The 14,490-nt window shown below is 35.4% G+C and overlaps 2 protein-coding genes across 2 annotated transcripts; both read right to left on the bottom strand.

Annotated features, from left to right (window-relative positions):
* Positions 1-493: 493 nt before the first annotated feature.
* On the bottom strand, positions 494-6,096 carry LOC18041975 (protein ROOT INITIATION DEFECTIVE 3). Its single transcript, XM_006434681.2, has 9 exons — positions 5,645-6,096; positions 5,438-5,551; positions 5,224-5,357; positions 4,960-5,107; positions 4,168-4,367; positions 2,005-2,129; positions 1,287-1,534; positions 819-1,097; positions 494-688 (listed from the first exon to the last, which is right to left on the bottom strand). Exons 1-8 carry the CDS (start codon positions 5,852-5,854, stop codon positions 921-923), a joined length of 1,356 nt encoding a protein of 451 aa, XP_006434744.1. The 5' UTR covers positions 5,855-6,096; the 3' UTR covers positions 494-688; positions 819-920.
* A 4,358-nt stretch (positions 6,097-10,454) lies between these two features.
* Positions 10,455-11,896, bottom strand: LOC18041974 (heat stress transcription factor B-4). The gene is made up of 2 exons (XM_006434680.2): positions 11,527-11,896; positions 10,455-11,395 (listed from the first exon to the last, which is right to left on the bottom strand). Exons 1-2 carry the CDS (start codon positions 11,773-11,775, stop codon positions 10,493-10,495), a joined length of 1,152 nt encoding a protein of 383 aa, XP_006434743.1. The 5' UTR covers positions 11,776-11,896; the 3' UTR covers positions 10,455-10,492.
* Between the last annotated feature and the right edge of the window lie 2,594 nt (positions 11,897-14,490).

Genomic DNA, 14,490 nt, shown 5'->3' with positions numbered 1-14,490 from the left:
GCATGCATCTTGGCTTTTGGGGTTTGCTTGGGCAACCTCTTTTGCTTTTTCACAAGTCACAGTATTGCACGCCAACTCCAGTCTTTGGAAGGAAAAAAAGGGTTGAAGAGAGTTGGGCTCAGCAATCAGCACGCCAAATTTTTTGGTTATTTTGTTTTGCTGGTGCTAGCTAACTGTTTCTCTATTCCTCATTATATGTTTGATGAATGGTGATCTCACGGCTTTTTTCCGACCTTTAAATTGTAATATTCTGGGCTTAGGGTTCGAGTTATTCATCATTCAAAAAATTGTACTATTGGCACCTCTTCATTAATTTTATTTTATTTTATTTTATTAAAATTATATTTAAGGATAAATATAAATAGAATTAACTATGTATGATTTTTTTCTCTGTTCAATATATATTATTGGTTTGCACATATTTATTTATATATTAAGTAATCTTTCTTTATTTTTATTTCTCTTTTCATATTTGATTGCGTTTATCTTTGAGTTGTAGTCTAAGGAGACATTGGCAGTATTTGATAGTTACACAATGTTTCCTGTTGGTGCCGGCCCAACTTAAAGTACGTTAAAGTGAATGTTGTTAAATTAAATAGAACCAATTTCAAAACCAGAAGCCTGTCCTGTCAATTTTGTGCGTCATCCACGGAATGATGAGAAAATATAGAACGCGTCAATCCATAGCCTGTTAAACAAAGTCAAGTTTTCAGACTCAGGACAGGAGCATCACTGGAAAACCTCCCAAACCCAACAAAAACTGTACCTTTTATAGCATAAAACCCAAAAAAGAATGAAAAAAAGGAGCAAATGAATACCAAGAAATATCCTTCAAAAGGGTCGAGCCTAGAGTTCATCCCTCCAACCACTAGCAAAACTGCTAAACCAGTAAAGCTGTTTGTACAGGGAGAACAGCCTTCTCAGACAACATTTTGTTTGCTGCCATCCACTTGATCTCCATCCAAAAGCTCATTAACGCAGAATTCATGCAAGTTCTCGTACATTTTCTTCCACTGCTGAACCATTTGCAGTGTTCGATTACACTCACGCTTCAGCCTTTCCACCTCCATTTCTGTTGCAGCAGAAGAACCTTGTTGCTGCAGAACGTAAAGAGAGTATGGTCAGACAAGGGTTTCAGGAGGATCTAATATGCTGTTACGTATATGCACAAATTGGGTCATCATAGGAACCTACGAACAGTACATTGAATTAACAATATGAAAAACATAATCATACCTAACATAATAAAGATGATCAAGAATATTCAACATAAAGCAATTAAAAACCTGGAGTTCTTTTATATGATTCTCAATCGTGCGATGACTAATGTATGAGGCATCTCGAGGAGCATTGTAAAGAGAGGGAAGACGTATGACACCCTTTTTGTCCACATCTTCATCTGCCGAAGTCACATATTTATCCAGCGGAGGAGGTAACTGTGAACCGTGCCTCCTTGAGGAAGTATGCGGATTTGAAAATGATCCCAAATTGAGGTACAGTGGTCGTCTAACAACAAGAATATTGTTCACAGGTCCTGTAAAGCGCAGAACCAAGTAGCTTTAATGAGATACTTGGAAAAATGAGGGAAAATATTAACTCCAGAAAAAATGGTGACAACCATGGCAACAATACAGCCCAAAAATGCCAGCCAACACCAAGGAAGAGTTTTATGGAACAAGAATGCCTGTACATAACAGACAAGAAACAATTTGCATCTATGAAGCACAAATTAGAATTTCAACTCTTTAAACTGATGGGAAAAAAATGCAAGCACCTCAAATAAGAGATACCAAATGAACCATTTGGAATTATCATATCAGTTTCAATTGGGAAAAGAATCCTACAGAACTTTTAATACGATGTAAAAACATAACAAAATCTAAGATAAAAACATGCCCATTACAATGATAAATAAAGATAAGGAAAATAATAATAGTATTAATATTAATAACAAAATCCTAACACAAACAATTAAGTAATATTGAGAGGTTGTTTGAACAAAACCTTTTGCAAGTCTGAACATGTGAACAATATTATGAGTTATTGGATCCCAAACTCGAACCATGCCATCCTCTGACCCAGAAATCAACAAATCTCCTGTACTATATGCCAAACAGGTCACAGCCTTGCTGTTCACAGTGAGAAAAACAAGAAGACATTATAAATCCACAATTTCAAGGGTAAAACAGGTTAATATGCCAAAAACCCTATCTACGTAAATGAAAGGTATTCAAATTTTAGATCATCCAACAAACTTTCTTTGGTAAACAGAGAATTCGATCTCTACAATTTAATGGAAGCTTATCACGCCGTAAAGCTGCATAAGCAAGCAATCACTTGCAGAATAATTGTCTTCCTTATAGAAACCGTTCAAACATAAATTCCCAATGAATACAATTTATTTTGGAAGCATATACTGGATGATGTGGAAGACGTGTTTCCATGTTATTCCAGTATGAAGAAGGAATAAGAGCTTTATTTTCCTTTTCAAACAGCGTATGGGCACCTGCAGCCTATTAATCGGAAAGTGGCTTGCAAAAATAATTTTCTCTTTGGCTCTCCTATATGATGGTGCAGCATGTCATGACAAGATTCATCACATCAATACTTTCTAGGGCTGCTACTAGCAAACGGTCTATCTAAAAGTAACCACGAAAACAAAAATAAGGTTGGATTAAAGCAATAAGAAGATGATGGAGCGAGGCGTAGTGGAAGCGGAATTGATTGGGTAGGAAACACTAGATATCGTTCTAGTACTGGACTAAACCAACGCGATTAGTTTATGCCTTAATCGAAGCATGATTAGATATCATTCTAACCAAGACGACTTAATGAGATTTTTAAATACGCGTAATGCGAGATTAGATAACGCTCTATTCCAAACGACTCTACAAGAGAGATTTTGATAAATAATCCTAGAGGAAATGATAAAATAGGGGTTTTATTGAATAATTGAATCTGAAGTTCTCAAAACAATGACAAGGTCTCTCTATTTATAATAGAGGAAACCCACTTCCCTAAGTTAACCTAAAATGGGAAACTAAATCACAATTATAATGGAAATAAAAGACTAAGATACATACAATAATTGACTCAAACTAAAATAGAAAATCCTAAAATAATAAATATTCTAGCATCCTAAATTACCTTAAATAACCTAAATTGACTTCCTACATCAGAAGATAAGCAATGGGTTCGGAAATCCAGTAAAACTCATCACTGTGGGAGAAATTGCATTCTGTATATATTTCGTAATTTTCTCTTGAATATTTAATAGTATCTTGATATCTCGTTTTCAGTACTGGGAGATTTATCACTCAAAATTAGCCCATTCGGCATACTTAATACGATGACATGTGTGTGTTATATTTGGTGGGTGGGCCATTTTATATTTATTAAAAGAAGACTGTGTTCAGATATTAGCAAAATAATTGGAACATTTCTCAACAAAAGGAAACATCTGACATTCTTAATTGGACATAATCAAAGTAATAGCAAGCACAAGAAATGGGATCCACAATTGATGGATATGAACCTCATAGTCAATCTAAAGATATCTCTAAGGAAACTAAGTAACAGTAACAGGTAAGCTGCACCTTGAATAGGTTGGAAGCTCATCAGAGCAAACATCTGAAAAGCTAAGAGCTAAGCACTACTCCAACGCAACCCAAGACCTACATCTGAAAGTTCAGGATAAGCTTGGACATTAGACTAGTTTGTCTGCATCTGTAGAACTATTTCTTTTGTGTTAGGATTCTCATTTTATGAATACATTCACATGACTTCCACTGATGGGACCCATATTTAGGAAAGGAAAGGTCTAAAACATTTGAAGAAACATTGTAAGCACACTTAAAGATTCGAGGAAAACTTAAGACACTTTGACATTGTAATCAAATTTTGTGATTAGCCACGTTCCATCAACAGCAGCTATAAATGTCAAGAGAGCTGAATAGAATCAAAAGCCATGAATTACCCTCATTGGTAATTCCAAATGCAAAAACATATGCCGCAAAAGAAATTCAAATAAACAGCTAACTAATATAAAAACTACAAGGAAATCCCAAACAGTTGCAGGCAGTATAGAGATTTAAAAAAATGAAAAGAATAACAGAGTAGACAAATGTTCCATCCAGTAGTATGTGGAATCAAAACAAAATGAAAAACCTGTGATCAGATAATGAACCAATGATATGCATCCCGTAACTACTGGTAGAGGGACTTTCAGCATTAAGTGCAGCAATATAGATACTGCCATCTCTACTGCCGGCATAAAAGACATGTTCAGCGGGGTCCAATGCAATTGCATCAATTACTGAAGGGAATACAATATTTCTCAACAATCTTCCCTTCAATAGGCTCCACACCTAACACAGTGTACTGAAAAAATTTAGTACACATCTAATTTTCCGATAAGTAAATAGGAATGCACCACTGTGTGATAAAATGTGGGCACTACCATCTACATCAACGCAAAGAAACCTCATAATAGCAAAAGTAACTAAAAAATGAAGCAGAAATGCATACAGTGAAATATGGAAATCAGTTTTCATTACCCTGGTGTTTAGGAACTCCAACGATTGATAAATATTTCCTAAATCCATTGTTTAAAAAGCTCCTGTTAGTCTAGGTTTTTACTTCCCTGAAGCAAGCACTCTTCATTAACATAGCATTTCAGCATCTCAAATCCTGAACTATACATAATACTATTTTTCATTTGCTCAGAAAACATTTTGAAGGTGGTTTTGGAATAAAAAAGGAAGTATATAAACGATTTTCATGAAGCTTCATAGAAGCAAAACTCCCAGCCTACAGATACTACCACAGTTAAATCTAACATCCAGAACTAGTTTTATATAGCTTAAGTAACAAAACTTATCTTCTCTCAAAAAGAAAAAGAAAAAGAAAAAGAAAAAAAAAGGTAGCAAAACTTATCAAACTAAAAGCAGAATAACCAACCTTGCAAGTTCGGTCCTCAGAAGCTGACACTATAGTTGCACTGACTCCTCCATAGCCAATAACAATATCAGTTATACGCAGAGTGTGCCCAGTAAAACTATGCAAATACAGATGGCTTGCCCGCTGGCTTTCACACTCCTCAAATACCCTAAAATTGACAATAGAAAATAAAAACGGTGTAAATCATAATCCACAATAAATCAAAACCACCAAGAAACACAGCTCATTAACAAGGAAAATAACAATAACAGGATGGACAAGTACGTTAGAAGTGACCAAATTCTAACACATCCGTCCTCAGACCCAGAAATCAGAAATGAACCGTCTTCTGAAAAAACCAAGCAAGTAACGGCCCTATAATGCGCGTGCCACTTCTTTAATAATCTACCACTTGCAACCTATATCACAAATAATACATCACAAATTTCATTAACGGAAAAACAGAACACTTAAAACTAAAGCTCACGCTCGACTTTACCTCCCACATGTAGATATCTCCCGATTGACCCCCACCAGCAATATAGGTGCCGTGGCTATTAGCAGCAATCGGCTTAATCGGCTCCGCTGGTAAGCTCTTTACTTCTACCTGAGGCTGTATAAACCAAAATTTGTTTTATTTAAACCAAAAAAAAGTAGATATATATTTTTAAAATTGAGGCAAATAAACAAACAGTGGATATGCAACCTTGGACCAGGACCAGTAAAGGATGGAACCGGACGAGGCGGAAGGTTGTTCGCGAAGCTGCGAGGAGGCGAGGAAGCGTTGGCCCACACAAGCGAGTCCGTGCGGAGGCGAGGCGCACGATTTGTATCGGAGCTGCTCGGCACCTGATTCTAGGTCCCAGCACCCGATACCGGTATCGGCAACTGACGATGATGCGATTAGCAACTCCATTTTGATTGATTTGACAAGTTTGTTTTGTTTTTTATTTTGCTGTTTCACACTTGAAGTGCGGTTGACGGCTGGTTGTGGTTGTTGATCAAGATCACGTATTTATACGGAAGGTACTCCTCCGCTGAATTTGGACAAGTTCTAAGTTTTCGGCGGTGTTAAATAAAACCCGGGGAGAGAATAAAGATGCCAATGAATTCGGACAATGCAGGGTTTTGTGCGGGTTTTATTTTCATTTCTTAATTAATTATTGATAACTTAGCAAGTATTATCTTAAATAAAAATTAATTTCCTAGGAGAAGCTATGAATTTAAAGTATTGACAAACTCATATTCTAAAGTTTCTTTGCGACATTCAAAATATCAAACATATTAATATAAAATAATTAATTATTATTATATACATGATAATTATTTATTTGTGACACAGTCCTACAAATGTCATATTCCAAATCCTATAAATATACCGTAATACATCTATGATTAAAATAAAAAAGTTATTTTTATAAAATATCATTAAAGTAATCTGCATTTAGATAATTTTTAATACAAAAGTTACTAAGTAAGTTTAATGAACTTTTGAAACTAGCCAAACAAGATATTTTGCGAAAAAAGTTAGAGGGAAAAAAGAACAATGGTAAAATATAAATTTTTTACTCACAAAAAGAAAATACAAGAGAACTTTAAAAAGAGTGCTTGAGTTGCATGTGTATTGTGTGTGCGCGCACGCTGTTGCAATGGTGTGTAGTTAGCAAAATGGTGTGTGCGAGACCCTATTTATAGAGTTCACTACGAAGCTCTTGAAACTTCCTAGCAAGTGGTGCAGCTTGCCTAAATACCTCATAGGGTTTAGAATGTAAAAGTGTAAAATTTCTAGGCAAACAAATTGTCAAGAATTCTATAATTTGAGCCGAGTTTTGTTCACGTACTGAGCGCATCTCACTATTGGGCGAACTTTTGTTGCGCGCCAATTTAACCTCCGGGAGATTTGAGCAGTCCTTGTCACATGTGTGGTTGTTTAATGTTAAGGGACTAATTTTTTTTCAATACTATGTTACTGTACTTGAATGGGGTTTTATAAGGATTTCGTGGGGGTGTCAAAAGTCCCACGCTATTTTTGTCAACTATTGCCGTCGCCGAACTGTTATTTTAATGACAGCAACAACAGTTTAGTAAAAGCACCCACCAATACTCTGACAGCGCTCATTTGATGAATAGGCCGCAACCCATTTATATGGCCCATCATAATGCCTGCTTTAGCGTCACTTTTATTTTGCGTCACGGCGCACGGTGCGCCGGTACCCCTTTTCGGGTACCGCCGATCAATGGCTTTTCTTGAATTCTTTTTAATAATGTATGCGTCTTGATTGGCACTAGAAGTTTATAATCAAATCATAAAATCACTTTGCTATATAATATAAAATAATTCGAAGTTTCAGAGAAAAACTTAATGAGGGAACTTCATTAAGTTGATAAACATTCAAGACGGTCTACTACAAAAATTAAAAAAAAAAAAGTTTCTCAACATATCAATCAACTTTTATATCTTGTTTAGTATAGATGTTATTATTATTTTTTTTTATTAACTCACGCAATCATTAATGTTCAGATCCAGCACATGAGCCTTAGGAAACCAGATCCTTATCGAAGTTAGACCTTAGCTTCAGTATAAATATTAATTTGATCAAAGTAAAAGATGCAGTTTAAATGAAAAATAATGTGACAATATTAAATAAATTTTTACACTGGTTAAAAGATTAACAATGATGAAGAAACTAATTTAAGGCAAGTGTCCAAATAGAAAATTTTTAAATCTTTTCTGTAAATTTTACTATTTGGTCCCTCTCGATTCATAGTGTTCATTTACTTTTCTAACTATAATCCTATGAAATTTTTTGTTTCACATTATGACCCTTATTGAATCATAATCAGGGATGCTATGACACACATTACTATCAACCCATCAACTTTGAGCTAAGAATATTTTGAACATATTTAAAAAATATTGTGTGTGTTGTTAAGGTTGGTAGAAATTCCTGCAATCCTAGCCGGGATTTGGAATAAAATTTTATCCCAATTTACTATTCGTGTTAGGATTCAGGGCATTTTAAAATTTTCATCTAGATCTTAAATGGCCCGAAATTTGAGTTTCCATAAATATATGACAAGTCAGTTTAATGAATTATATGTTCGTTAACTTTGTATGACAAGTCGTTTATTAGTTATGATGCGTTGATTGAAAAATTACAACATATCGATTAACTCGTATGACATGTCGTTTGTGATAGAATCTACATTGTATGACAGAAAACTCGTATCATCTGGGACAATTTAGAATCAGATCGAGATTTGAAGTTCCAATCGGGATGAGATCGTGATAATTATTTGTCCCGATTTATTGTTTGGGATAAGATTAAGATTGATAAATCTCAACCCATCTAGTTGCATTCCCAACTCTAGTGTGTATGTAAAAGAAATTATATTCATTAACCCACACTAACAAATACGTTTTTTTTTCTCATTATTAAATCAATATTTTATAAAATTGTCGACAGGAGTAGTGTACAATAAAAATGTGAAGAGGAATTTAAAAAAGTGTATTCCAAAAGACAAAACGAAGCAATCGTGTATGTCTTCTTTTCTTTTCGTTTCGTTTCTTTTACCCATAATTTTATTTTTCTTTTTCCTTTTTGAGAGGAAAAAAAAAAGTTTCAAAAACATGGTCATGTGGTCCTCCAATACGGCTGTTAGCAATAACATACAATTGCCTTCCTTAAAGGCTAAAGCATTTCTTTATTCTTTTACCGGATGATCCGTATCCACTTTTAAGACCCAAAATCACCCACTTTTCTTCAGCATCACACGTGCAGTTTCTCGTCACGTGACACTCTTCAAAAAGACAAAACAAGCTATTGGGAAGCCCAGATAGGCCATGGGAGTATATTATTATAGAATTTATCATAGTGTTAAATTAGCTAGGGTTAGGGCTTGCTCTTTCATATGAGTAGTACTAGTAATAGTAGGCGACGAAATTATTACACACGACAAAGATATTCTAAGAATACTATATATTCCTACTTTTATCCGTCTACAGTCTAGCCCTGTAGATATTTCAATGGACCTTTTAAACATGCTTTCATCTCTGTCTCACAGAGTTTCCTTGTCTTAGAAATTAATAATTCCCATGAGAGCAAAAGAAGAACCAAGTTAAAATTCGTAGTCAAACATTACCAGAAACTTTACTTGTATAGGGATATTGGAGAAAGTGAGCAGTAAAGCCATTAAAGAAATAGGTTTTTTTTTTTAATTAAAAAACAAAAGAAGGAAAGAAAGAAAGGAAAAAAAAAAGAAAAGATTACCTACCGGTCAAAGGAGCTAAGTTAAAGCTCTCTCTCTCGCTGTGTTTCTGGGTATCGTCTGGAAGAAGAAAAGAAAGAGCTTGGAATTAGAGAATAGAGGTAAGAGGGATCCAAGGAGAGATTTTGAAGATGGTCGATCAGATACTTAAAGTAGGAAAAGTCAAGGTTTCTGATCCTCAGAGAAGAAGAAGAAGAAGTATAGAAGCCTTGATAGATACATTTCAAACAAACATTTTTCGTCACTTATCTTACATTTCGCTATCATCGAATAACTCGCTATTTTTGTTTGTACCTTTTTTTTTTTAAATAAAAAATAAAATTATACTTTATTTTTCTAAAATCTTAAAACTTTGTATTTGTTCTTTTGCGTGACTGACAGACAGTTCATAGAAACAAGAGAAATAGAGATTACAACCTTCATCAAACGAGATATGACATGATAACCTTCTTTTTCCTAAATTATAGTTTTGCTTTCTTTTTGACAATAATAGTGATGACCATAATCATAATTACACTACTAGTTAGTATGATTTTAAGGAACAAATTATCATATGGTGTCAGCCGATTTTCCTTTTAGCCTTAATTTATTAATCGTTCTTATCGGTCTTTTAATTAATTTACAAGACAAGAGAGCGAAGCATTTTCAAATCAAAAGCACGGCTGTACGCTTGTACGTTGCATTAATGGGACTTATCAGAGAAAGCCCTAGAGACATTGCAAGGAACCAGCTAGAGTCTGAACTGAAACCCTTCTCAGCTTTTTCTTGGTTTATAGAAGAACTGAGAAGGAAGTCATTAAAACACAAACACGGACAAACACAATCTCTCTCCTGCATTAATGTAACCGAAACATACAGACGTAAAAATCATGAAGAAAGAAAAAGTATACAAAGAAGAACAAATCTGAGCAAGGCAGTAAATTTGCACCAATGAAATAGAAGAACATCAAAGGAGAAAAAGATGTTGTTGCGGACGATTTAAACTTGCTTTCATCTTCACTCTAACCAAAACCCACATGCATTCATAGCTGTGGGGAACAAAGATAATACCGACACTTCAAGTTATTTACATAGTCACAAACACCCACACCCACGCACGCACACTCACACACGCATATTTCGTTAAAACTACTACTATCATCAGATTCTCAGACTCGATAGCGTAACAAAGGCAAATCAAGCAAGAAAATTGATGACAGAAAGAAAAGGGAAGATAAAAAAAATAAAAAAAAATAAAAGAAAAAGAAAAAGCTAAGATCATTAATGAAATAATTATGAAAGGAAACTAACATGTGGAAGGAGGCATAAGATTCAACCCTAGATCATCCTTATCCATGACCAAACGGGCTTTGTTGGTCTCCGTATTTGCTGGATAATTAGATGTATACTCAGGGTGTACTCTCTTCTTGGATTGTAGAGGCACACCAAACAGTTTAGTCTTGCAGCTATTGCTGTTGGGTTCTTCAAGAATCGTCAAAGAGCTTTGTGATGTAGCAGTAGGAGAGTTCAAAACATGAGCTTGATGATGGGTAGCTTGCTTAGGGTTAGTACCATTAGTAGGATAATACCCAAGAAGCTGGTTTAAAGGCTTTTGCACCAGTGGAGTTGTATTAGCACACATAGGAGCAGCAGCAGCACTTGGTGTTGTGTTACAAAGAAGCAAAGAAGGAGAGTAAGAATTGCTAGGAGTAACTGGCTTCACATGATTTTGCACAAAATATATAATATCATTGTAAAGCTTTCTCATGTGTGCAAGTTCCGACATAAGCATATTGTTGCTTCTCCTCAGTCTCTCATTATCTTCCGACAAGGCAGTAACCGAGGTATTAATATTGATATTATTATTGTTATTGTTGTACCCGCCGCCGCAGCCAGCACCACTACTCATGACAGCAGAAACTCCCGTGCCTTTGCCTCCTCTTGGCGGCGAGTCACACCAGTTGTTAACGTGTTCGTCTGAGTCGGATGGAGAGATGCTGACTCGGTTCGGAAATGGGAAGAAACTTGGACCGTTGACCAGTACGGGAGAATGTGAATGTGGGTGCTGATGATGATGGTGATGATGGTTTATGGCAACTTGTGGCTGTGCAGTCTTTCTTCTGTGGATCTCACACAGCAAGTGCTTCTCTCCTTTCTTGAAGAACTCATTAGCAAACTCCCATCTGTCTGGCACAATCTTTCTAAAACCCTAAAAAATCAAAACAAGAGAGCAGAAACGAAATCAAAAACCAGTATCTGCGGTGACCGAAACGACAAACTAACTATAGAAAAGTAAAGGCCTTTTTTAAAGAGAGAGAAATAAGATTTCGTGTTACATACATAGGTGTTGAGCTGTCTGACAAAACTAGAAAAGTTGTTGTGCTTGAAGTAGTTGGGAAGAAGATCACGTGCGAACTCAGGGGGACGCCAAACGACGAAGGTGGTGTCGTCTTCGCCCCAGGAAACTACATGGTCTGTGGTGGGATCATCAACCAGCTGGTAAGTTTTTGTGAGGAATGGCGCCGGCACTGATTTGTGTGAGTCTAGTGATAGCAAGATGCCTTCGCAATTGTCTAACATAAGCGCCATTGAAAGAAGGGTGAAAGCAAAAACAAAGCAACAAGAAAAATTTTTTGTTCGGGAGCAAGTGAGAGAGAGTCGGGAGAGAGGGGGGCTGTGATGGGTAATTGGTGATTTCTTCGGAGGATAAAAAATGATGGCAGCAGATAAAGGGTAGTGTGTGGAACTGTATAAATTAAAAAGAAAAAGAAAAAAAAAATGTTTTGATTAAATTAATTGATATATTTAACGTATATATAGTAAAATATTTTTGGCAGCGTGAATGTTTATAATTAATTTGTTACCCTCCTCCTCCCCCCTCCTCGGTTATGTAGTGAGAGAGAATATGTGTCTGTCTGTCTAGGACTGTGAAATAAGGGCATTTCAAGACAAACCCGTGACTTCTCTTTCTCTCTCTGACTCTGACAAGGGATCCCGCGCACACCCACTTAAAAATCAGCCACAAGGGTGGTGCAGGTGCAGGTTGCAGCAGCCTGTCTTTCTAATTTTTTAATTTACAATGTCATCCCCCGTTTTACCGCTATAATCTAAGGGTATTTTGGTCAAATGCGCACAGTGTTACACTGTGTAATTAGCCGGTAACAATCCAATATTATATATATATTTATTTATTATTCATTAAAATAGCATTACGAAGAGAAGAGGAAGGTGTGTCTGAATTTGATTTTGAGTTAAGTGCTCACGTCAAACGAGTGTCGTCTTTTCATTTTGTAGCTTTCCGTTTGTTGTTTAATAACACACCCAACTCATCAGACACAGTCTCCAATTTCGAATCCCATCATTTTCTACTACTACTCTACTCTAGCAGATATATAAGGTAAAAGGATACATCGAACTACGTGATGGGATTTAACTAGAGCTCTTTTATTTTTTATTTAAACAAAAAAAAAAAAAAAAAAAGAGTTTTGGTGACGACATTTCTTCTCTCAGCTTCTATTTCTATTTCCTCTACTGCTGCTTCTTCTTCTTCTTCTTCTTCTTCTTTCTTTCTTTCTTTCTTCAAATTTTGATTTTTCTTTTTAATTTAATAATAATATTTGCAAACTTTTCAATGGATAGATACAACAGTAGTACACACATGCATGCTATCTCTGGCTACTATACCACTGCTGCCTTTTACTCACTAACTTACAATTGTACAGACTCACCCTACATAGCCTTTGGCCTCTGCTTTGAGCCTCCAACTTTGGCACTTGTCTCTCGGCTCGGCTTCTTTCCTTTGCTGACGTGTCCCAGGTGATTCAATTGAATTATTGGCCCAAAAGTTTCCGTTCCATGAATACACACACACACACACATATATATAACTGAAAAAAATTTCAGCTTTTCCTAATTTCTTTCTCGGATAATGCCCCAACATTCCATGTACTCTCCACGTTAATTTCTCATGATTTAATTTCTCGAGAATTTTTTTTTTCTCATATCGGAAACTCAATTAGTGTTTTTTTTTTTACTCTCTTTAAATAAATAAATAAATAAAGCAACAAGTGAAAGAAAAATGCATGAAATTAAATAAATATTGGAAGTAAGTGGTTATTAGAGATCGAGGGATCCTATAATTAAAAGTGAGAAACGCATCATTTTGGTTATGAGTAAGTGAACAGTCGGGCAAGGTAGGGACAGAAGCATGTTCAAAGTGAAACTATAGGAAAATGATTACTAATTATTTCACATAGATACTCAACTGATTATTTTGATCATGTTATATGATTCTCATTATTGGAAAAACAAAGTTAAACTGTCCCAGTCCCCCACCATTTTATTTCCTTTCTTTCACTTTTATTTAATGTGATTCTCTTGATTAATATTGTCATTTCATTTCTTTCTTCTCTTATGTAAGATTTTTTTTTTTTTTTTCTCTTTTGATTCCACTGAATAAGCCAAAATATTCAAGACCCACATTTAAAATTTGAGGGAGTAGCTAGTGGAGGGAAATAGGAGGATTCATTGCTTTGCATGTGACGTTGAATTCTTTTATTTTGCATTACATTTACATTTACATCTATACGGAGAAGCTTCAAATTTTGAAAAGAATAAGAAGAAGATGTCAGCTTCAAGTCCCGATATTCAATTAAAATGGGAAAATACATACTTTCCCTTGGCCCTTCGCTGTGGTCTGAGAAAATACCACCTTCTAAAACTGGATATGCCCTTCTCTCTCTTTCTTTTATCTATATCTTGGCTTTTATTAAAACCCCCCCTCAACTTCACAATTCACACACACACACTTGTAAGTAACTTACCCCTTCTGCGGTCTGTGAAAAATTCGCAGCGGCTGACATGGAAACAGTTTTTTTCTCTTTTTTTTTTTTTTTTTTTTTTTTTTTAATCTTGTGCTTTTATGCCATTCTCGTGATTCCTGTTTTGTTTTTTTCTTGCCTTCGTAAAATAAATAAATAAATGAAAATCTAAATATTTTACTCTCTATTCTGATGTTCATATTGCATGCATATTTATGGGAGGCGTCACATGTGTAATGTATGTAACATCAATCTAGATGCTTCCAAATTCCAACAAATATGTTCCCCCACAACCCATTACTTTTACTGTCATAATTTACAGATCATAGGAGGCTGCTATCTCAAGAGAATCAAATCAAACACAATAATATTACTCGAGCTACCTAGCCAGTCATTGTGTAATTAGTTTCGAAACCGTAACAGATTAATAATGGAAGCGCAGCAAATTGAGCATCTACAGGATTAAGCTAACCAATTATGTGAT

The sequence above is a fragment of the Citrus clementina genome, unplaced genomic scaffold (genome assembly GCF_000493195.1).
Source record: "Citrus clementina cultivar Clemenules unplaced genomic scaffold, Citrus_clementina_v1.0 scaffold_5, whole genome shotgun sequence".
Lineage (NCBI taxonomy): Eukaryota > Viridiplantae > Streptophyta > Magnoliopsida > Sapindales > Rutaceae > Citrus > Citrus x clementina.
Note: the sequence above shows the minus strand (reverse complement) of the source record. Positions and strands in the feature narration are given on the sequence as shown.